The sequence below is a fragment of the Oryzias latipes genome, chromosome 7 (assembly GCF_002234675.1).
Source record: "Oryzias latipes chromosome 7, ASM223467v1".
Taxonomy (NCBI): domain Eukaryota; kingdom Metazoa; phylum Chordata; class Actinopteri; order Beloniformes; family Adrianichthyidae; genus Oryzias; species Oryzias latipes.
Genome location: NC_019865.2, coordinates 24,025,896 through 24,050,537, shown reverse-complemented (window position 1 = coordinate 24,050,537; position 24,642 = coordinate 24,025,896). Strand labels below are relative to the sequence as shown.

The window sequence follows — 24,642 nt, the reverse complement described above, 5'->3', positions numbered from 1 at the left end:
CTCCAGGCTGGCATCATTCGTCCCTATTCTTCTCCTGCAGGGGCAGGATTTTTCTTAGTGGGCAAACGAGACAGAGGTTTGCATTGATTACAGGGGGTTAAACAACATCACTGCTCGGAACACGTACCACTTACCTCTTTTACAGACTGCCTTTGATCAATTAAGAGGGACCCATTCTTCACCAAATTGGACCTCCGAAGCGCGTACCATCTAGTCCGTATTCGAGAGGGGGACAAGTGGAAGACCACCTTTAACACCCCTAATGGCCACTTTGAATATTTGGTCACACCTTTTGGGTCTTACAAATGCACCTGCCGTTTTTCAGAGTTTGATCAACAATGTGCTAAAGGACATGTTAAATAAGTTTGTGTTTGTTTATCTGGACGACATTTTGGTCTTCTCTCCAGATATCGAGACCCATGTGCAGCACGTCAGAGCCGTACTCCAGCGCCTCCTTGAAAACCAGCTGTACTGCAAGGCAGAGAAGTGTGAATTCCACACCACGCACACCAAGTTTCTCGGCCATGTGGTTTCCCCTGGATCTGTGCTTATGGATGACGACAAGATGAAGGCTGTTCTGGAGTGGCCTGTTCCTACCAGACGCAAACAGGTTCAGCGTTTTCTAGGATTTGCCAACTTCTACAGGTGGTTCATCAGAGGTTTTAGTGACGTGGCTGCACCCCTGCATGAACTAACATCGGCTAAGGTACCTTTTATCTGGGATGGGGGAGCAGATAGACCGTTTATCGAGCTGAAAAGATGCTTCTCTTCAGCTCCTGTCCTGGCTCAACCTGACACCTCCAAGAACTTGGAATTTATCAGGTCTGCCAAACATTTAAGCCCTCGTCAGGCACGGTCGCCTTCACCCTCTCTTATCGTCCTGGCAGCAAGAACACCAAGCCGGACGCTCTGTCTCGTCTACATCAGAGAGAGGAAGGTGGGGACTCAACTACATCCAGCCCCATTATCCCCTCCCATTTAGTTCTGGGTGAGGCGCGGTGGTCCTTGAGCGCAGGGTCAAGGCATCAGTTTCTGACTCTGCAAGTATTCCAGCAGGTTTTCCTGCAGAGTGTCTATTTGTTCCCTCATGTCTCCTTCAGTCCGTTCTATAGTGGGGACATTCGTCCCATTTAGCCTGCCACCCTGGAGTAACGAGAACTGCCTTCCTGGTGGCCCAAAGATTTTGGTGGCCCACTATGTCATCGGACATAAGGGGGTTTGTTGCCTCATGCCCTACATGTGCCAGTGTAAAATCTCCCAGGACTCCCCCTGCTGGTGTTCTTCAACCTCTGCCTGTTCCCACCAGGCTGTGGTCTCATATTGCGATATACTTCATCACCAGTTTGCCCCATTCCAGGCAGCGACTGGACATAATGACTGTGGGGGACAGGTTCTCCAAACTGACTCATGCAGTATCGCTGCAGGGATTGCCATCAGTCAAAGAGACGATGGTGTTGGTTACAAAACATGTGTTTCAGCTGCATGGTCTCTGGCAAAACATTGTTTCTGATCGTGGGCCCCAGTTTATAGCTTCCTCCTGGAGAGAGTTCTGTAAGCTATTATGAGTCAAGGTCAGTTTAAGCTCTGGTATTCATCCTCAGACCAATGGCCAGGTGGAGAAGTTCAACCAGGATCTGGAGACCACCCTACGGGCAATGTGCTCAAAGAACCCCAACACCTGGTCAACTAACTCATCTCCCCTGGGCGGAATATTCGTACAACTCACTCGTCGGCTCCACTGGTTTTTCTTCCTTTCTAGCAGCTTACGGCTACCAACCGCCTCTCTTCCCACACCAAGAGCAGACGGCCGCGGTTTCGGGTCCTGCGGCATTTGTGAGGCGCTGCCGTAGATTCTGGGAGAGCTTTTGACACTGGTTGCTGAGGAACCAGGAGATGTTCACCACAGTTGCTAACCACCTGATAACTGCCGCCCTGAGTATAAGGTGAGAGATAGAGTGTGGCTCTCTTCCACAGACATTCCTCTAAAAGGGGGTGCTAGAAAACTGTTGCCTCGCTACATCGGCCCGTACCCTGTTGTGGGAATCATCAATCCTGTGTCAGTCTTGGTCTTCCCCACACTCTCCGAGTTCACCCGGTGTTCCACGTCAGCAAACTCAAGCCTGTGAAAGACTCGCCTCTTCAGCCTTCTCCGGTACCCCCCCTGCACCTCGTATTGTTGATGGTGGCCCAGTCTACACTATGCGCGAGCTCCTCGCCTCTAGGAGGGTTGGTTGGGGCGTCCAGTATCTGGTGGACTGGGAGGGCTACGGCCCTGCTGATCGTCAGTGGGCGCCGGGGCGCCACGTCCTCGATCCGGATCTGATCGCCCGTTTCCACCAAGACCACCCTGATCAGCCTCGTCTGAGTCCGTCTGGGAGCCGGACTTTGTGAGGGGGGTTATGTCATGATTACAGCTGGTACTGCAACCCCCCTGCTCCTCCTCCTGTGCAATCACCTGGTTCTCAGTTCCTAATTTGTGTTTGGGTATATAGGTTTTTGTCCCTGTGGTTTCAGTGTCGCAGTGTCCTTTCTTGTTCAATGTCACTGGATGTGTGTTTCCTCGTATGTTCGAGTAAAACCTCTGACTTTCCAACTTGTGGTTTCGAGTCCTTCCTATATTTGAGTTCCTCGGTTCCGAGTCGTAACAAAACCAAGTCGCTCTGGTCACAATACACTGTGACATCTATAGTAAAATAAACCTACTGTTCTTCAACCCAAGTGGTATTGTTTAATATCAGTATGATTGCCTGGCTGGGACCTTTTTTCGGTGGAGATTGCACGTCCTCGTGCATACTCCGGCTTCCTCCCACAGTCCAAAATAGGTCATAGGTCAATTGGCAACTCTAAATTATCCATAGGTGCGAGTGTGGGAGTGAATTGATGTGTGAGACTGGCGACCTGTCCAGGGTGTCCCCTGCCTTCGCCCACAAGGGATAGGATCCGGCAGCCCCGTGACCCCGAAAGGGATAAAACGGAAGAAGATGAATGAATTAATATGATTGATTTATTTCATTTCGAAATGATTTTGTAATGGTGTAGGTCGATTCGATTACCAACTTGCCTTAGAGACAGATCAATCTAGTTGGATCGTGGAAATAGATTTATCAATTAGGCTGATTAATCATTACACCATGGTGTATATATGTTTATGTGTATATAACCTTTATAAAGACTTTTGCGACAAAGATGTGTTTGATTGGATTTGTTAAGAATCCACATTGTGGTTGCTTAATTTTTGGGGAAATGTGTGGCATAGAAATCCCGCTGATGACCTGAAATTGCGATAAAATCATTTGGATTGCTTGGTACCTTTTTAGACTTTAATGGCCTCAGTGTGGGCTCCAAACAGTTTCAGTTTACTTTCATAGAACAATTTGCCCACGTGGCAAAAGCTGCAGGAAAATGTCCATAAAGCTGGTCGAGATCGAGAAATAATCAAGTCTCTGTTTTCTGCTTCCCATTAAATCAGAGCTCATTGTACCGTGACATTTTTCAGATAAGGACGGCAATAAGTGGCGGATAAGACACTAGAGCCCCCCCCTGTGAGAGTATTTAGATCTAAGTCCTTAAGAGAGACAAAGCATGTCCAGGAAATCTAAGACTCCTTCATTTACAGACAGTAAACACATCACCTGTGTGTAAAACAGAAGAGGAAGGTGGATGTTAAATTTATGTTTAAATTGTAGTATTTGGCATTTACCCATTTTTGCTGTTAATCATAGAAGAGTTGGGACTCAGCCTTAACCATTGACGAGAAATGAAGCAAACTGATGCATGGAGATTACCCAGTCTGAACTAAAAAAATATTGAATGCAATTCACTTAGGGCTGCACAGTGGTATAGTGGTTGGCACTCATTTCACAGTGGGAAGGCCCTGGTTCAAATCCTGGCTGGGACATTTTTTTTCAGTGGAGATTGCGTGTCCTTGTGCATACTCCGGCTTCCTCCCACAGTACAAAAACATACTTCTTAGGTTAATTACTGGCTCTAAATTGTTCCTAGATGTGAATTTGAATGTGTGGCTCTGCAATGTAATGGCAGTTTAGGCCCCAGTAACCCCGTGACCCCTAAAGAGATTCATTGATTTTTGAAAAATGCACGGTTGCAGAGTAATTTAATGTATTTTCATATCATAAGTTAAATTTCAGATGTTTGTTATCGCAATGAAGATGCGTTTTTAGATTAACTTTTTAGGTTTTGTTCTGCTCATGTTCAGTTAATTTTGTAATCCTGTTAAAAAGTGGCTGATCACGCCATAGTATGATGTCATGGTCCATCCGCCTGGAATTGAGAGGTTTGATTTTTGTTGTTTCTAATAATTGAGCCTGGGTTTTGAACCCCAGACAGGCTCTCTTAACCAGTGACATACACAGCATGAAATGTTAACAAAAAGTCAGATCTGATTCACTCGCAGTAGAAGCAAAAACTCACAAAAGTCAAGGCAAAGAAGGAATGAAACAGAGAAACAGCAAAGATCCAAACATGAACTGATGAGGCTTTGACACTGCAGAGAAGGTCGGGGGAAACTTCTGAACTGGTGATGAGCTGGTGAGTGGTTCATGGAAGAATGAAAAAAACACACACACCATATTTTCCACACTGTAGAGTGCACCAGAATATATGCATCATCAAGGAAAGAGTCTGAGATAGGTTTGTCAGTCAGTCCAACTTAATTAACTGTGTTCACATTAACTCTAGAACGTGTTTGTGACATGCTACACGTTAGCCTCGGTAGAAGAATTTAGTTAGATAGCGTTTTTTCAACAGTTGTATCTCCAAGCCTTTTTTGCAACATGTATAAAAACAAACATTATTATGAAACGCTATCACCAAACCTTGTTCATAACTCAATGCTTGTTTTTATGTTTTGTTGTGTTTTAATGTAAAGCACTTTGTGTTATATTTATATATGAAAAGTGCTTTATAAATAAAGTTTGATTTGATTTGATTTGATAACACATACAAAAAAAACAGCCACTACTACATATTAGCAGCATAAGCATTTTTACAATAAAACCCAACCAAACATTTTCACAGAGGGTTCTGTAATTCCCAAATTGCTTCAACATAAGTAACCAGATATATTCCATATATAAGGCACTCTGGATTCTAAGGAGCACTGGTGTTTTGGGAAAAAAAAGAAAGGCTTTGAGGACGCCTTTCATCAGAGGTGGGCACTGAGGGCCACATTTCTGCGTGTCTTCCTTCATACCCTGCTCTGGCATGTTCTGATTGGCCAGACACACCTGAACCAGGTAATCAGCCATCAGTAGGGCAAGAATATCTGGATATCATGGAGACACACCGACCCTCGAGGCCTGGAATTGTCCACCCCTGCCTTACATGCACCAAACGTGTGTCGTGCGTTCAAGAAATGCACTAAACACGGGTTCCTGAACATGCTGTTAGCATACAGTGTTTGCTCTAGGTTGTCGCTACCTGATACTAGTGGGTGTACTGACAGTAAGAAGAGGCTTGGTGTGAAATGTTAAAACGGTGCAAATCTTGTAAATCGGGGGCACAAACTGCAATTATTCATTTCTCCTTCATCATCAATTTTCAAACAGTTGGCACGCTACACATACGTCATTACCAAATCCGAGTTCCCCGTTGGTCAACGTTCAACGGCTTTAACTATCAATGTGTTCAATGGCTGCAGGTTTTGTACGGAGAGCCCAAAAAGAAACTTAAACCTAGCCTGGCGACACGCGAACGTGAGAACTTCTAACGCAGAAGCCCGCAACATCCATACGTGCACATTTAAATAGACTTTTCATTGGAAATAGTTGCTTGAACATGCCTTGTGGAGGCAAGTGTCAACGTAACATTACAGTGGGGACCTGCATGAGTGAAAAAGAGATGATAAGGTAAAAACCACGTTTACACTGTGGTCTAACACCCATGTAGAAACACAAGGTGAAAAAAAGTAACGAAGATTAAGATGACAGGAATGGGTGACTCCTGGTCAGTTTAAAAGTTTTAAGGTCCTTTAATACCAGAGATGTCTCCAGCAACACCTAAATAGCACACACTCTTTGGACTACTTTTCAATCGTTTACCCAATTATCATGAATCAACTGATTCTGAAGTGGAGAAAAGCAGCTTTTCACCGCTTCCGAATCCACTGGAGTTAGGTTTATTGTGTGAACAGTTGAAGAGTTACACACAGCAGTGTTACACAGTCACTGAAAGAATGTCAACTCTCACATCTACTCTGCTAACAATTTGAGCTCTTTGTGAAGTAGTGCAAATAAACTAAACCTTCAAGCCACGTTTATGGCAAGAAAAAAATTAAACTGCATCCACTGCAGCCAGGTGTAAATATTTTCTTGGGGAAAAGTAATGAAAGTGCAGCCCTTCACAGCCCAAAACACACTTCTTAAGCATCCTAAGTTAAGTAATTGTGGTGACTTAAAGTTATTGTTGTGTATTTTAGTTAACATACACGTGACTAGACGGAAACAACCGTGCTGTCTCACCCACCTATGGCCTGCTTTTGTGACATTACAGGTTCAGAATGTCTTCTAAGAAAAATACAATAAAATAATGTCAGTTTGAGGTAAAACTTCGTTTTAAGTGTCACACTCTTTAACACTTCCAGCTGTGATTTTGTTGATCATTTTTCTATTTTTTTTAACAACCAGAAAATTACAGCGAGATATAGAGCTTATATAAAACAGAAACAATTAAAAAATCAGTTTTGGAATCTTTGGGATGAAAAGAAATCAAAATGATCTAAATTAAAAATCTAATTTAGTTTGATAAACTGTAAAACTGTTTGATGCCTCTGTACTCTTCCACAGTCATTTTACATGTTGTGTGTGTTTTTTTATTGTCTTGCAATCTACCCAGTTTGCTTTGCTGACCTTATTTATTTATAAATTTTTTTGCAGATAGTTTTTTTTTTTTTTTTTTTTTTGTGATTTAACACTGTTGTGTCTTGCTTAAGGGTGTGCCATGCTATGAATGAGCGTGAAAAATGTCATTGTGGTGATCTTTTTTTTCTTTCTATCCCAAACCAACCAAGACAAGGAATCCTTCTGTCTGCGACCACGGAGGTCTATTTTTTTTTTGTTTCTGCTTCCTGCGATTGCACTGGGGGCCGTCTTTCACCAAATCCTTGGAAGTCCAGAGAATAATTAAAGGACGATGTGCATTGCTTCTTTTGTTTAATTGTTGGTTTACTGCATGAGCATACTTTACACACAATTCTACTGATTACAGTCCCAGCTGAAGGAACTTATCGAGGGAGGCACAGAAGTGATGAAGTGGAAGAGCTTTGTCACGTCTGGTTCCCCCCTTTTTTCTCCCAGTTTGATGGGTTTATTTTTATATTTAAAAAAATGCAAAAAAAATGAGGAGGGAATAAAATCAGACTGTTGTAAATAAAGTCATAATCACAGAAATCAAACTGATAGAAAATACTTTTATAATATGGAGATTTGCAGATTTGATTTATTTTTGGGTCCGTCCATTCATATTTTGCCAGTACTGGGTCACAGGAGTAGCAGTTCATTTGAAGATGCCCAGAGCTGACGTATAGCCACTTCCTCTAGATTCTTTGGGAGGATTCTAAGGAGATGTGGTCTCTTCATTGTGTCCATGGGGTCTTCAGCTGGAGCGACATGCCTGGAAACCCTCATCCGGAAAGCCTCTGGTAGAGATCTGGCCCAGATCCCTGAGCCATCTAAGCTGGGTCATTTCGTTGTGAAGGAACAGAGGCTGTACTCTGAGCTCCCTCTGTGAGAACAAACTACAAATTTCATCACTAATGCTTGAGTCACAACTGCCCTGAGGGGTGGATCAGGGCTGTCTGCAGGTGAGAAATGGGCAAACCCTGCAAGGCGTCCGCATGTGGCCCATAGCAAATATCTGGGTTGTTGACCATTTAATGAGCTTGTAGAGTGAAAATGTTCATCTCTATTTATTCTCCACAGATTCTGGGAGCCACAAGGTCATAGTGTACACTTAAACAGTATGTAAGGAGGAAGTAGGTGAGACGTAGGCGTGTTGTATTGGTTTTTCTTTTATTTATCAACCCTCCTCAAATCCTGTGGACTGTGTAAGAAATGAGGAAAATGGAAAATCCGAGTGCAGTTTGTGTGGGCATCCTACCCTAAAGGTTCTAGTGTGTGTCTACAAGGGGACAGTACTTCCACTTTACCAACCACTACACGTAAAAGCATCGTACGACAGCATCATTTATGTGTCAAAACTGGGTGCAACCTACATTAATCCTGCAATAATACACACACCGCACACAACTGTCCATGATGTTCCTTAAGATCGTTGTCAGAGTAACTGGAAGACACACCTACGCTCCCTTTAAGATGTGGTCACTACTGTCTACAACCCTCTGTACAACCCAAAAACCCCTTTTGACTTTTGTACAACTATTGCACAGTTGTTGCTCAAGCTAGTCACATTAATGAATTTGATCCAACTTTTGGCAAATCTGATATCATTGTCAATATCATTAAGAAACAGTTAATATTTCAGTCGTTTTTGAAACTTTGTGTCTTAAACTAGTTGCAGGTTTTTTCAGTCCAGCTGGGTACAAGCTTTTACTGAGTAGATTGTAACTGGACAAAGTCAGAGAGAAAAAACCATGACATCCATCTGCAGCTGTAGTGGGGTTCATTCGTCCTCATCACTTTGCTTCTGTCTGTCTCCCTGATACTATTTTACCTCATCATATTCCTCACATTCATATTTCCCCCCTGTTCCTAATCTTCTTCCTGCATTTTGTTCGTTTTTGTCTCACCCAAATCTTTCTCCACTGACTTTGCTCATCTCCAGCTTTTTCTCATTTCAAGTCTTCAGCTCTTTTTGTATCAAAACAGAAACGTTTCAGTCAGTTGATTTCACTTTTTTCACGGTGGTTCAGAATTGCGAAAGCATGTGGGAGAACAGATGAAACTGCGCTTTTACTGTCTACCTTGATGGAATCTTCCTGGATGAATGAAAATCTTACACAGATATTTATTTCTCTCAGTTAAACGTAAATAGTCTGTTCTTTTTAAATGTTTCTTCTCATGCCGATTGAGTTCAGTGGCTGAGTTCATTTAAAACAAATGACAATATATTGATAGCTCAGTGTGTTAATCTGTCTGAATGGCAAAACAGCAATCTGAAATAGCATTACGGAGCTGCAAAATCCGGTCCTTTTGTATACGGGGGGTTTGAATAACAGGGGCGGCGTGGTGCAGCGTTAGGGCAGGTTCAATTCCCGCCTTGCACGCCCATGAGTCAAAGTTTCCTTGGGCAAGACACTGAACCCCACCTTACCTCTGGTGGTAGGCACTGTGTTTGGCAGCGGAGCGGCCACCAGTGTGTGAATGAATGAATGTGTGTGTGACTGGGTGAATGGGTCTGTGACTGTAAAAGCACTTTGTCTTTGTAGGTAGCAAAGCACTATACAAGTATACACCATTTACATTCTAAAAACAAGAAAATATTATGTTAAACAGATACATTTAATTTCAGACCCATAGCGAGAAAATTACAAACTCGCCATAAATATGGTTCTTTTATTTTAAAAGTTCACCCGGTGTTTTATTTTCTACTTGGTACCCAGTTTCCTGTTTCCGCACGATCTGTCTGCTTAGACGTCTGGCAAAAGTAGAAACGGACTCCTTGACCAGGGTTTTTCTGACATATTAACCTTATTTAAGCTCGTTCAATCAGGAGACAGCAGCAACTAGTTAGACAATAAGTAACTGGTTGAAGACAGTAGCTTCACTGTCTTCAGTTTTCCGTGGGACAGCAGTTTCTCTCACTGTCTGTCTCCCGTGGCGATGAGTCCAAGTGGAGCCGCAAAGAAAAGCGACAGCATAGACCCCCCTATTACCGGATAATTGCATGAATAGTGTGTGGATTTTGTGCTGAGATTTTGAATCACTAACAGGAGTTTATTATTGTTAATACAATAAAAAAGGCAAAAAGGGCAGGTGCTCAAGCACCCCTGGGGCCCTATGATGGCACATCCTCTCAGAGTCAATGTGTGGCTTGTTCTGTTCATAGAATTGTTTTCAAATCAAAGTTGTGCATGGCCCTTAATTACTGTATTCCAAAATAAACTAAAATTCATTTAAACGACAAAGGGGGAAATTGCCATTTAAATGTAATTAGATTGAGATGACTCGGAGACATAATGACCGAGAAATACAGTACAGACCAAAAGTTTGGACACACTCTCTCATTCAAATGAATGGGAAGGTGTGTCCAAACTTTTGGTCTGTACTGTAAATATGAATCAGCCCTGGTGTATGATCCCTCCATGGAAGTAAAGTCTTTGTGTGGAACGGATTTCTTCAAAATTTCATGGTCTGGGCTCTTGGGAGCAGCTACACGCTGCTGTTTGCTTAGCTGACACTCATCAGTGGTTCATCTGAAGGCGAGGCGTCACAAACCCCCCGCTTACACCCATCAGTGCTCCTTAGAGCCTGTCCAGCTGATTGTCATGCTGTTCCCTACTTATAACCCAATCTGTCATGTATTGTTAGCGTTTAAAGGATGTTGTCGTGTGCGCTGTTCACAGCAGCTCCATCACAGGGGGGTGAACGATGTGATTGGACAAAGAGGACAACAGGATTATGGATGCGTCGCTGCTTCTTTGATATTTACCACTTCTTTTGATTGTTCCGCTTCTGAGAGGTTGTTTTTTGTGTTTGTGTGTGATTACAAAGGGATGGAAAAGCACAAAATAGAGGTCATAATCATGATAATCTTCTGAGCGGCATGTGATGTGGCGTGAAGAAAATCCATGAAGCTGAGCACTGATGAAGTTTTTGTCCCTGGTGACAGCATCTACAGCATTCTCAGATTCAGCAACATCTGCATTACAGGTGTTTTAGTAATCTGTGTCAAATTGGATCAATATTAGATCCTGTTCTGATTGGCTGGACACACCTGAACCAGGTTAACAGTCATGAGTAGGGCTTGGATATCTGTAAATCATGCAGACACACCGGCCCCGGAGGCCTGGAGTTGCCCATCCCTGGCCGTTAATGTAAGTCACACACATTTATAACGTATGGGTGATGCAATTATATGGAGTCCTTATGCCACACTCTAATCAAGTGTGAGTACCGGTGCCGTACTGACCCGGTGAGAATGCTGTGTGCACAGGGTGTGCATGTGATATTTAAGTGCCCGTGGGATGCCCGCACAAACTAAATAAACGCTGTGATTGTCTAATTTCCTAAATTCTGACAGTTAGGCTGTAGGCAAGAAGTGTGCTTCTATCACTTAAACAGCATTAACGAGCGTCCTGCTTAGTACGCCGTTTCCCAAAAAGGGAAAATCAATACATCCCTGCGTCTCACATACTTTATCCTAACCTACTAGTGATAGGGGTATTTATACCAAGATATAATAAAGATACCCGTATATCACCAATTAAAGTATCAACTACTCTATTAGTGTGTCAAATACTAATCAATAAATGAGGAAAGAGCATGAGTCATTTGTGAAAGTTTTTTATTATCCGGTGAGTTACTCCCATTGACTGTAAATGGAGAACTGGACTGAGAGACCCCCCCCCCCCCTCATTCCAAACAGGAGGTACCAGCTAGTTCCAAGAAGCTAATATCCCATAGACTTCTATAGAAAAAGAAACAGCCAATACTAAGTCATTAATGTTTGTCAGAATAACCATTCATGCTCTCCTACATTTTTTAACATGTTCTTGCTAATCCAGATTTTCTTTTTCATTATATTCTTTTCTGTGGCGCAAGTTTTTTAAGTTATAAACGGACCAGATGCCTCAATAAAAGTAGGTGAATGGTAGCAGCGTTGGACAGATACTCCTGAGCCTGCTTTTTGTGAAAGGGGTGTGGCCTTTCTAAAACGCTCACTTCTGATTTGAGAGAGTGGTAGCCATAGAAATGTAGATTAAGACCCACACTGACCAATAACCGGTGACTCAGAACGTCTGGTTCCAACATGGCGACGGATATATATAGCGAAAAAATGTCTGCTGAATTAATTTCCTTTGGTTGGAACCGGAAGTAAGTCATTTCCTATGGGTGACGTCTCACTCGCTCTGTCCAATACAATCAATGGTTACTCCAGTATGCCCCCACTGCATATTGAACTGCTCCATCAGACAAGTTGTGTATTATCCTTAGCGACAACACAGCACAACATGGGTAGGTATTTTTTTAACCTACCACATTAAAGTTTTCACTTGGCCAGTTCTCAGATGGTATTCGTTTTTAGGATAATCAGTAATCTGTATCAATAATTTCCATTCAATATTTTATGCAAAGGTATTCGGTATTGTATCAAATCTTAAAAGTTTGGCGTCACCTATCACTATTACTTGCCTTTGCGTGTTGTTTGAGTGTTCACTAATGACCTGTTGCCTGCAGCATGCCCGTTGAAAAAGACTATGCATGAACATCTTCTCTCTACAGGCTCACTGAGAGATCTACGATCTCAATATTTTGAGCGAGCCACCTGTGTGCCCTGAACAAGTTTGCCCATTTTTTGCCTCCATCCACCTAGAAGGGCAGTTGCGACTAAGGTTTTAAAATGAAGTTCCATGGAAAATTGTATTTTTTATTTACTAAAAGCTTGTTTCTTCACCTGTCAGTCTTCAGGAGCCGCCTGCAGCTTCTCAGGCGTGCAGGGCGGTGTGGCCAACAACCCTCTGCTGCCCTGACAACACTCAACCACTTATGCACCTAATAGGGCATGACTACCTTTTTTTAGTCAACTCTATAGGCTCCTAATGGTTTCTGCATCCTTAAGAAATGTTTTCAGCTTTGAGTCTAGATTGTTTCTCCAACATTTGAACCATCAAATCAAAGTGTGGTCTGTGAGCTCTCCCAAATCTAAGACACATTTTTGAGTATAATACAACTGCAACAGATCAGTTATGTGATTCAGAGCTTGAAGGTGTAAATAGTTATAGATTAGACCGTTTGGTCACAGATGCTCATGTGCGACTGAGAGGTTGAATGCATCTTATGCCCTTTCAGTGATCAGATCTCCCTTTTGAGGAAATGTTTCTCCTGATGGATTTTTTTTCAACGTCACTTACTTCTGCATTGCTGCCGTTTTAATGGAGCTCAATATTGGTTTGCACAAACTCGCACACAAAAAGAAGTAATACAGCAATCAACTGTCGACGCAGTCAATTCCATCAATATAACAGCTGAAATGACGATTGGAAGCAAACTGGGGGTCTCTGATGCACTGATGCTGCTGAAAGTGTTGTGCAGGGAGCACTAGCATTTATTTGGAATGATGCTGCGGCTCATGATTAACTCCTTTTCACCCTTTCTGAACCTGTTTGCAGTTAAAAAGAGGGCTTGAAGCTTCTGTGTTTGGGAAAAACCAGAATTATTCACTTGAAAAAGACGAAGACAAAGAGTTGCAGCTCCTTTTGGGAGAAAATTATGTGAGGACAAAGATGTGAGGGTTCTTGGTCCTGAGCAAACCAATTCTTCAGGGACTTCAAAAACGTTTAAGCTGCTGGTTTGGGGGTAAGATTGAAGTATTGCCCCAGAACGAGGGGGACAAAGCACCACCATTGATAAAAGCCTCTAGAAAACAAAAGTCTATGAGGTAGGCCTCAAGGAAACTGCAAGATACACTTCCGCTCCACTTATTCGCCTTAGTCACAACTGACAAAAAAACGGGCAACCCTGCACGGGACACACATGAAATGTTATTATCGTTGACCACATCGTGAGCTCGTTGAGCAAAATTGTTCATGCACATTATTTCTAAGGACATGCTTCAGGTTACGGGTCATAGCAAACACTTAAACACTGACAGGGGAGGCAGATGAGACGCAGGTGTGTAAACCGCCCAAATCCTGTATTGTGCTGTTTGGCTGTGCGCCTGTTGCATGCTCCTAACAGTTAAAAATGAGGAACTCAGACAGTGTGGTTTGCCTTGACATTGTGCGGGCACTTGCTTACCACATGCACACCCCATGAGTGCAGCAGCCACTAGGGGGCCAGTACTCGCACCTCAGGCCTGTGTCATACTGTGCACATTTTCCACGCAAGGAGTTTAAGTCTTACTTGAGACATGGATGATATACATGATTCATAATCAGCTCCAGTACCATCAGTGCTGCAGACAGCTTGCCTGATGACCTCAATGCATTCTACGCCCGCTTAGAGACCTCCACACCCCATGCAGGGGGTCCACTGCCCTCTTGAACCACTGCACCCCCCTCACCCCCACCAGTCATCTCATCTGTCCAGGTAAACAAAGCCCTGTGGAGGATCGGCCCCCGCAAGGTGCCAGGACCAGAAAACATTCCAACGAGCAGACAGACGTCCTCACCTCCATAATCAACCTCTCCCTCAGCCAGAGAACGGTCCCATCCTGCTTCAAGATCACTACCATTGTTCCACTCCCTAAGAAGAGCCCTCCCACCCACCTGAATGACTACAGACCCCAATCGCTATGTCTGACTGGCAAGCCTCAGTCAAACATTGGCACACCTCAGGGCTGCATCCTCAGTCCCATCCTCTACACCCTGTTCACCCACGACTGTGTGGCCTCTCACAGGGACAACGTCCTCCTGAAGTTTGCTGACGAGACCGCCATAATAGGACGCATCACTGGCGAGGTCAAAGCAGCCTACAGAAGGGAGGTGGCCAGTCTGGTGACATGGTGTGAGGACAACAACTTCACCCTCAACACAGACCAGACAAAGGAGATGATAGCAGAGCAAGGAGAGGAACCCTCACCAGCCGCTGCTTATCTGGTGTGTGGAAGTGGAGAAGGTGAGCGGCTTTAAATATTTGGGGGTCCACCCCAGCCAGGACCTCACCTGGTCACTCAACACCACGCAGCTAGTGAAGAAACCTCATCAGCGGCTGTACTTCCTGAGAAGGCTGAGGAAGTTCGGCATGTCCCCAAAGATCCTCAGCAACTTCTCCAGCTGCGTTGTTGAGTCCTTTTGGACCAGCTGAATCAGTGTGGTACGGCAGCTCTACCGCCATGGATCTATAAGGGCAGGGTTCACAGGAGAGCTTATCATCAAGGACCCCACCCACCCCCAACGAGGTCTGTTCACTCTCCTCTACTTGGGATGGAGGTACAGGAGGGGGGTCTAAGGGCAGGGATGCCAGTATAGCTTGGTCAGTTTGTCAGTTCATTTTAGTATTTTCCTATTGAACTCTTTGAATTCATGATCCTTTTGAGTTAATGTTTTACTTCAAGCCCATCGAAACGACTGTTGTTGTGATTTTGGGCTATACAAATAAAATTGAATTGAATCGAATTGAATTGAAGTTCAGGACCACCAGACTCAGGAACTCTTTCTTTCCCTCTGCCATCAGACTCCTTCACAGCTGACAAGAATCTGTAACAACAAACAGCCCCTTTGCACATGCTCATTGTTTATTATTGCTGCTCCTACACCTCAATATTCATCAACATCCAAGGGTATCATACTGTTTAGCTCACAAAAGTCTCTTTTGCACAGTTATTCTCAGATGAATTTGCACAAAGCTGATTTGTGCATAGGTTTAGTCATTTACTGATGCACAGTCACATTTTATGTTTGAGTGAATGTTTCAGATATCCAGTGAATATACTATAAAGTTTTTTTTAACCTAAAACTCAGTATTTAACCTTTAACCTTATGGTATTCAGAGCAAACAGCAAAGTAAGCATCTCTTCTACAGGGAAACCCTGTGCATTTGATAGTAAAAGCCTTAAATGTTTGAATCTTGATTCATAAGTGTTTCCTGTTTTCATCATTTGTTGATGTGTGAGATGTCCGTCGAGGGTTTCAGCCGACGGGTCTTTACATGAATTTGGTTTTCATCTGTTCAAAATTTGTGCTCAGTTGAGATATGTTTATTTGACGTAATTTATTCACAATTATTACGTAAATCATACGCAATTGTGCGTACGTTTTCAGAGATGCACACACAGGTTTGTGGCTTTCCATGACCGTTCCACGTATGTCTGACAAACTTTTCACGCATGTTGTAAAATTTTCACATCATGTATACGGCGTGTTGAGGGATGAATCACCAATGAATTGCAGATAGCCACTCACGGTTCACGTTCCACGTTGATTTACGTGTTTTTTGCGTAGGTTATCCGTACTTCTTCCGTGGTTTTATCATGGTTAATTCATGATACAGTTGTGAAAATGTCACGTAAAGACAACAACTTTTCTAACTTTTTCCACGTATAACCAATTTTCATCCATGTAATCTGTACTTAGTGGCTGCGTTATATGGCCTATGCTGACGACGAGAGCGCAGAGTGTTTGTATTTCTTTATTAAAGGGACAATGCGTACAAAAACCAGAGTGGAGTGTTCTAAAATAGAGAAACACTGTAGATATGCAGGATTGTCGCCTTGGCTAATTTTCATCCTCTGTCCCGCTGACCATGGTCAGCCACCAAGAGACTGTAGATAAAATAAAACGTACATTTGCATGAAATTGCAGGAAATAAAATACTTAAAATTAACAAAACATGGATTAAGTTTAAAAAGGTTTAAAATGCCTGTTCCCCACAGTATAGATCAATAAAATCATCAAAATCAGAACAATGCTACTAACAACTATGACCACTTTTTTCACCCCCCAATGTTTTAATTTTGACTTTACTTTAGTTTTGTTGCATTTTCCCTGGTGTTAGTTAGAGTGTGAGCACAGTACGACAGCATCACCAGTAGATAATTAGTGCGTGAAACGTACATTTTCAGTATAAATACTTCACAGTGCAGTTACCAGATAAGATGTTCCATGATGTTCCTTAAGGTGGCCACACGAGCCTCAAGGGAACTGCAAGAACCACTTGTGGTCCTCTTAATATGTGACACCAACTCTCTTCGATTCTCAATGGATCCGCACAATCTAAAACGAACCATACAGGGCATAGGGCAACCCCACATACGGGTGGGTGTGACTACGGTTAAAGCACTCCGCCATCTCTGATACAACTGTCTCTTCCTGACCACTGTGTAGTTTATCTAGTTTATTGGGAGTTACTAAAGCCAGAAGGCTGGTGTTGAAAACATTTGCGGCTGCCTCGCTTTTATGTGCGATTAAAAATAAATTGAGGACATGTTGTAATGCCCATGCAGGAGTTTGAAAACCTGCTGCAGTGTTTCTGACTCCTGCATAATACGATAACTACTGTAACAGTTAGCTACCTTAGGGGAAGGGCTTTCTTGCTGTCTCACCAGCAGCACTGCCTTACTCGTGCATTCTGCATCAAATGCAATTACTCCCCATGCATGTTCTCACTGTTGTGCAGCTAATTGATTCGAGGCTGCTCTGAAGCATCTGCAGGAGCACAGGCTGCCGGAAAACCGATGCTTATCCAGATGAGCAGTTGGACGGGGGGTAATATAACCCACCCCCATCTCTCCTACTCTGCCTCTTCTTGGAGATTGTGCTGCAATATGTCGCATGACCACGGCCAGGGCTGCAGCCTGCAAGCAGAGCCTCCTGTGCTTATTAAATCCCCTCTTGAAGCAGCGTGTGGACGTACATGTGTTCATCACTTGACACAGAACAAAGCCCCCGTGTTGCTCATCAAAAACAGCTCTTCTTTTGATCACTCGTGAGGCATTTGCCTAATCTCCCCGCATGTAGGCATGAAAAAACAACTCTCTGATTGTGTTATCTGGACATCTATTCAGAGAGAAGCTTTGATATTTATGAGGATCTCCGCATCCATATTCATGCATCTAACTTGGGCGCGTTGACTTTTATTTGCTGCATTGGAAGGCTCGGAACTCCTCGCACTGTTCACCCCAACTCTGTACAACAGTCGGAGTGGCTCACAGGCGCCTGAGCACAACAGGATTTGGGGGGGGGGGGGGGGGGGGGGGGGCATCGAGCTGGTTTGACTGTAGTGAGTGAAGGCTGTGCCCCCAAGACATTTACACCACAGCATCCTGCTTACTTGCCTGCTTGGCTCCCACTGCCATAGAAACAGGGTTCCTGAGTGCAGCGGAGGCTCATTCCGCTCAGGAGCTGGCAAGGGGAGGACAGAGTGAGGAGGGGGCGAGGTAGGAAAAAGAGAGATAGATAGATAGAGAGGCAGGGGAGGGGGAAAAAAGAGAAAACTGAGGAAGCGAGAAGTCAGAGTGAAAGACCAAGAAGAGGGAAAAGTGAGAGCCGTTGTCAGTGGTGAGTACCCAGCTGTCAGCATATTGAATCGGAGCCTCACATCTAACGCTTTGAGGTTCTTTTTTAGACTTTTGCGTGAAACAGGTTGCATGTGGTTGGATGGAGGATGTGAAAGTGAGATGTGCGGCGCTCTGATGCAGCATTGTCCTGTTTTTTTGTTGCCGTTGTTTGTATTGTTGCCTCTGTAAACTGCTCGCCGTGGCCGACCCTCCGTTCACTTTTGAATTATGCATGCGAACACAGAAACTTCTTCTTTTTTTGGCCGCCTTCTTGACCGCATTACACTCTCCTCCATCATTTATGAAACAGTCTGTTAATATTTGATTAGAATGGATGTCTGCAGCTCAGTCTTACACACCTCCATCAGTGATGCTGTCGCCTCCACCTCAGAGAAACGATTGAGACACCGACTTGTCTGCTCTACAGCTTGTGTTAATTATTGAAGAGGCGGTCACCTGTGCAGCGGAGGTGAGCTGCATAGCGGAAAAATGCAAAGTCGGGTTCACAGCCGCCACCAGACCCAATGCTCCATTGTTCAACCACCACCTTCTGTCCTCAGGGTTTGATCAACTTGCATTTTGACACTTTGACAAAGCGCCATCGTGGAGAGGAATTGTGATCACAGTCTGCGGTGTTGTCTGCTGGGACTTGAAGTACTTTTAGGTGTGATGAGAGGTTCATGAACTCGGCGTTAATCCTGTTTATCACTTTACCTGTTCCTGTGGAGCCGTTTTTTTCTTTCTTCTTGAATCCTCTAAAGTCCACGCACCCTTCTGTTTGCTCCTGCCATGACTGGACCCAGTGGCCTCCCAGCAGTGCGTGGTTTTGTGCAGGCGCGTGTCCGCAAAAGCATGTGACCGCGCGTTTTGTGAGCGGCCGTGACATGATTGTGTGTGATCAGGATGGCCGCGGGGGTCGTTTGCTCTCCTCAGTGAGCAGATTCCGGGATTATGGCATTTTGTCTTGCTTTCCTCCCCCTCCTCCCTCTTCTCTTGTGACATGTTCATGACTTCTTGTTAAAATGTCACTCACTGAAGCTGGACAGTAAAATACACACCCCCCACACACACACACACATACTTGAATGGTTTGTGCAAACAACGGTGCGTGCTGGTGCGATAACGCCTTAGAAGCACAGAGCTGGGAAAAGGCGGATGGGAAGGGCTCTCCGTGGCCTCCGTCCAGGCGCAATTCCTCACAGTGCGACATCAAACTGTACTTAATTTTGACAGCTCTGCAAGCTGGATCACTGCCTCACTGACCGTAAAGAGAAACCACGTTTCTCTTGCAAACAAAATATTTTGACAATGATTGTGTTTGCACAATAGGCGCACAAGAAGCTGATGTTAAATCAAGCTTTAAAGCAACACCTGAGTCTAAAGCAGCTCCTCAGCAGAAAGCTGCTCCGTAGTCTCAGAACTGTTACAGCATCTCCTCAACAATGTCTGGATTTGACAAGCTCAACTCTTATCAGTTTTTTCTTTCAGTCTTTACAGACGGACTGCAGCACCACAACTTTTTTTCCCCCTAAACATTATGTGGAGATGCTGCGTTCTAAACTGATTGAAAATGCTAGTTGCATCTTTTCATACTTTTTTCCGCACTGATTTTGTGATTGAAGTGACTGGAGAATAATTTCAGATTAAAAAAAGACATTCGTCGACTTAAAAAGTGGAAACTGGAACATTTAAAGTGAATTTCAGTGCTTTTAGTCTATAAATGGGTTGTAAAGCTTTGACTTCCTGTTTAAAACAGTTCTTAGATTTAAAGTAAAACCTTGTCTGCACTTAAAACGGATGGCCGTGATGCAGTGGGCGACCATGGTGCAGTGGTGGGGCGGTTGACCTCCAATCGTAAGATTGCCCGCTGATATGTCAAAGTGGGCTTGGGCAAGACACTGAACCCCACCTAGCCTCTGGTGGAAGGTTGCCGCCAGTATTTGGCAGCGGAGCCGCCACCAGTGTGTGAATGTGTGAATGGGACTGTGACTATAAAGCTCTTTGGGCCTTCGAAGACGGTAGAAAAGCGCTATATAAGTATATGCCATTACCCAAAATCCAAAGCGCCCTATATGGATTTATTTTGGTTGTGTTGAATGATGTCGAAGCGATTTTGAGATCTACATTGTAGTCGGTCAAAATGTCTGTCTGTTTTTTTTACAAATTGAAAACAAGTTTAAGTGTTATTGTAAAACATGCTAAAGCGGCTAACGTGTAGCGGTGTCAAACAGTCTTTTTTTTTATTATTACATGATACTTACCAGGTTGGGAGTTAGTATGGTCAAAGTAACATTTGTTTTTGTGGCGTCAGTCTGTTTTTTTATGTGTTGCAAACGGTGTTAGGAGTTAGAAGTATTGCAATTACGCTAACGCAGCTAATGTGTAGTGATGTCGGACTGTGTGTTCATGTTACTAACAAAGTTTGGAGTCAGCGTAGTCACAGTAACCTTTGTTTTAACAGTATTGGTCTATATATAATGTGAATATGCTAGCATGGCTAACGCGTAGCGGTGTCTGTGTTTTCTTACATGTTACTATAAAGGTTGAATTTTACTCTGTCTCCAAGTATCCCTAAATGCATTCACTTTCTTAGACAAAAGAATGTAACTCTGAATTTGTTTTGAAAAATGAAAATTTCATCATAAAAATGGGGCATGATTGTAGCTATTAACGTGTTTGAATTTATCACTTTTCATGCATATGATGCTCATCTACCTGAAACGTCCTGTTTTTGCAGCTCTTTGGAGCTCCTAATGCATTCAATATTTGTTTTCTTGGATCATAATGTAAACTGGATCTGCACGCCAAGAGACTCATTACATCTTGGATTAATTTGCACGTTTACACATCTTTATCTCTGGATTACTGAGGGGCACGTCTTTCCACTGCAGAGAACGTTCCGCTGTGGTCTCACTGCATTTATGTCAGACACTGAAGTGGTTACATTGAGGATACTGGACTGCAGGAGTTAGCCAGCACCCAGTTACCCTGGAGCATTCATGTGATGGTTGGACCTCTGAATGCTCCGGACAGGAGAACCCAGAGCAGTGCCCAGATGTAAAAGCCTGTTTCAGTATTTCTCAACTGTGATCATATAAATTAGGTCCATGATAGGTCGTCTTTTTTTCTCAGTAAAGTTTGCTTTATTTTTAACCTCTTTATGTCTGAAGCTAAACTTTGTGTCGCTGTGAAGCCTCAACCTGCTTTTGACTGACGTTGAGCTGTTGTGTTTCATGAAAATTCAATGAGCTTAGCAAAGTCGAAAAGAGGCAAATTCTATGCAGCAAAGCCATTAAAATAACTGGAGTCCATCCGCTCTGGGAAAAAACAGCTTTCTAAACATTGGAGTGGGAGCTGAGGTTAATCTCAAGACTTTCACATTTGTGTTTGGGCTGTTGGAAACTTCATTTTTGCCATGATGAACTGTTACTTTTTAAACTCCAGCAGCACTTGATCTCAGCCAAGCTAGGATTGGGCTTGTTTAGCCATTGATGACTATATGACTGTAATCCACATGCATTGGTTTGTATTTAGGTTCATCCAAGGTCAGTTTTTCACCTTTGCAGTTGTTTTGAACTGATACAACATCACAAACCCATGCAATAATAAAAAAATACATTTTATTATGAAAAGGCACTTTAAAAATGTCCTAATATTTTAATAGTCCTGGGGTGCTCAGACTTTTTGGCATGTGAGCTACTTTTTAGACAACAATGTCTTAAAGATCTACCTATATATACAGTACAGACCACAAGTTTATATATATTTTATTATATAAATAAACAGTACAGACCAAAGGTTTGGACACACCTTCCCGTTCATTTGAATGAGAAGGTGTGTCCGTAGATAGATAGATAGATAGATAGATAGATAGATAGATAGATAGATAGATAGATAGATAGATAGATAGATAGATAGATAGATAGATAGATAGATAGATAGATAGATAGATAGATAGATAGATAGATAGTATTTTGAGACTAAAATACTGTTTTCATAAATATAGTATTATGAAATAGTGGTACATTACATTCTTTATTGATAATTCAACAACTAAGAAGAAAGCATACACAAAATTTAATGAGGAAATACCTTTAGTAGTATAGATGAAGGGTTATTACAAAATCAGAAAGCAGCGACTATCGTATTTATGCTCTGCTGTAAACCGTGTAATTTGGGGAGCATGGCATTTCTAAAGCCTGCTGGCTCTGTGGGAAGCGCGTGCCACGGAAAAACACTGCTTTCTAAGTCAGCTCGGATTTATCGGGGGGGTTTTAGAGCCGGCTGCTGGAGGAGACACGGGGGCGATCCAGGCGGATCAATAAACACTCCAGTGTGCCGGAGTGGGCTTCTGCCAGGGACTTGACGTGCCGCGCGGCAGAAAGTCACTTTCTGATGACAGACAGAATTTGCGCTGAGTGAATTTAAACATGCATGTGCAGTGAGGTATGTATAAGAAGATGTCCAATTGGCCGTTCTGCATGCCAATCAAGTCCCGTACTTGTCTGTGAGGATTTTGATTGGCTGGTGTTTTATTTTAGAAATATATTTTTTCTTTTTTTGGTTATATATCTTTTTTGGCCTGCGATCTACCCTTATGTCCTTGAAGATCGACCGGTCAGTCGCCATCGACGTAATGAGCACCTCTGTAATAGTCGGGTTTGCACTCTGAATGTACAAATTCAATTCAGTCGCCAATTGTTTTTAATTTTTGTTTTTTTGCCATAAAGACACTGTTATGATGGAGCCAATCGATGTCAGTTAGCAGCAATTGGTCCGAGTCAGTCTAAGTCAACGTTTCTACCCCAACCACTTCTGATCACCAATCAGAAGAGAGTGGTTGGAAGTCCACACCCATACCACTTCAAAGCAGGATTGAGAGGATTTGCCAATCAAACGTTTTCAACATTCGCCTTTGGGAGCAGTTTTATCTTCCAGCACAAGACTTTTTATTGTTTATTGTTTTTTTAGTTTTCACATTAAAATTTTGCTTTGTAGTCTTTGCATTTTTAAACCTCACCTTTAAAAAATGGAACACACCCATTACGACTATTCTAAGCAAACAATTCCAATTCTTAACCTATCAATTAAAAATAAACAGCCTTTTGTCAGTGCCAATTCCCACTTAAAGTCTATTTTCAAAGCTTTTAACTATGATTAAACTGGTTTTAGCCAAAATTAAAAAAAAAACCTGTGTGATTTTCTAGGACATAGTTTCTGCAGAGTGGCAAGAGTTTATTCATCTTTGAGTTGGGGGCAGAACTGTTGGTGCAAGCCCATGTCCATTTCCCGTCCCCGTAACTGAGAGCTCTTTGTTTACACTCTTTATCGCTAGCCCTTCACAACCCCAACCTAACACTGCTGGGACTACAAAAATGGCGAGCAATATTGGAACTGTCCAGCTGTACAGTTTTGAGCTCTGTGCCAGCTAAGACAGGGAAAACATAGACATGGGCATGGTTACTAACCTTGTTAGTAACACCTAAAGATAACACAAAAAGAGGCTTTAGAATAGAGCGGAGCAGGGAGCTCGTGGCCCGCAGACTGTAGCACCTACATCACAGCTACAAGCTTTTTTGAACAGTGCTTTTTCGCCTGCTACTGATTCGTAATAATTGAATCGGTTAGTTCAAAAGGGGCCCAAGTCCAAGAGGTTTGTTTTTCCAGGAAATGATTTTAATTGCATAGCTTAAAGGGAGGCCACACCAAATGATTAATACTTTACCCAGATTTAGCACCAGTTCATAGCTTACATATGCTATAACATGGGCCCTTCTTGAATTAAACAGGGGCGCTGCCATATTGGATAACTAGTGCTGCCATCTATGGGGTAAAGCAAAACCCAAGCAAGAGAGGCCCAAGTCCAGGAATTTTGCACTTAATGCATTTTGAATGTCAAGCATAGTAAATACATTACAACAGACTTGGGACTTTTTTGCACATAATCATATAGCTTTCACCTTGAAGACCATAGAACATGTAATATATCTATTTTAAAAAATTGTGGACTTGGGCCCCTTTTGTACAAACTGATTCAATTTGAATAAAGAAATACTCAGAAATGCGATTTTCAGCTTAATTCTATTTAAATATGTCATCCATCATCAGAAAAATGCTACAAGAACACATTAAAAACATCAAAAACATTTTCATTGGAGTGGGTCTTTAATCAAAATAAAATTTGGTGGTTTACAAAATTTGAAAATACTTTATTTGTATTTACCTCGTTCTTACATGTGGTAAGTACTATAAAAGACACCTTTACACAACATGTAAATACCCATTAGGTATATTATAAATACTCAGTAGGTACCACATAAATATGAACCAAATAGTACCACATAAATACAAAGCAAGTACCATGTCAGCACCGAGTAGACACAAAAAAGTACCATGTAAGTACCCAGCAAGTCCCATTAAAAAGTACCATGTAAATACCCAGTAGTTATACAATTAGTACTGTGTAGATACCACTCAACTGCGCAGTAAGTACTGTATTGTAAACGAAAG

At 42.8% G+C, this 24,642-nt stretch overlaps 1 protein-coding gene across 1 annotated transcript in view; it reads left to right on the top strand.

The window, feature by feature from the left end:
• Positions 1-2,199: 2,199 nt before the first annotated feature.
• Positions 2,200-24,642, top strand: part of LOC101162448 (synaptotagmin-6) — a 107,729-nt gene continuing 85,286 nt past the window's right edge. The window contains exons 1-4 of the mRNA XM_011477567.3: positions 2,200-2,387; positions 14,140-14,753; positions 16,079-16,110; positions 18,064-18,133. Of these exons, the coding sequence (XP_011475869.3) occupies positions 2,200-2,387; positions 14,140-14,753; positions 16,079-16,110; positions 18,064-18,133 (904 nt within the window). The remainder of the gene's footprint in view (positions 2,388-14,139; positions 14,754-16,078; positions 16,111-18,063; positions 18,134-24,642) is intronic.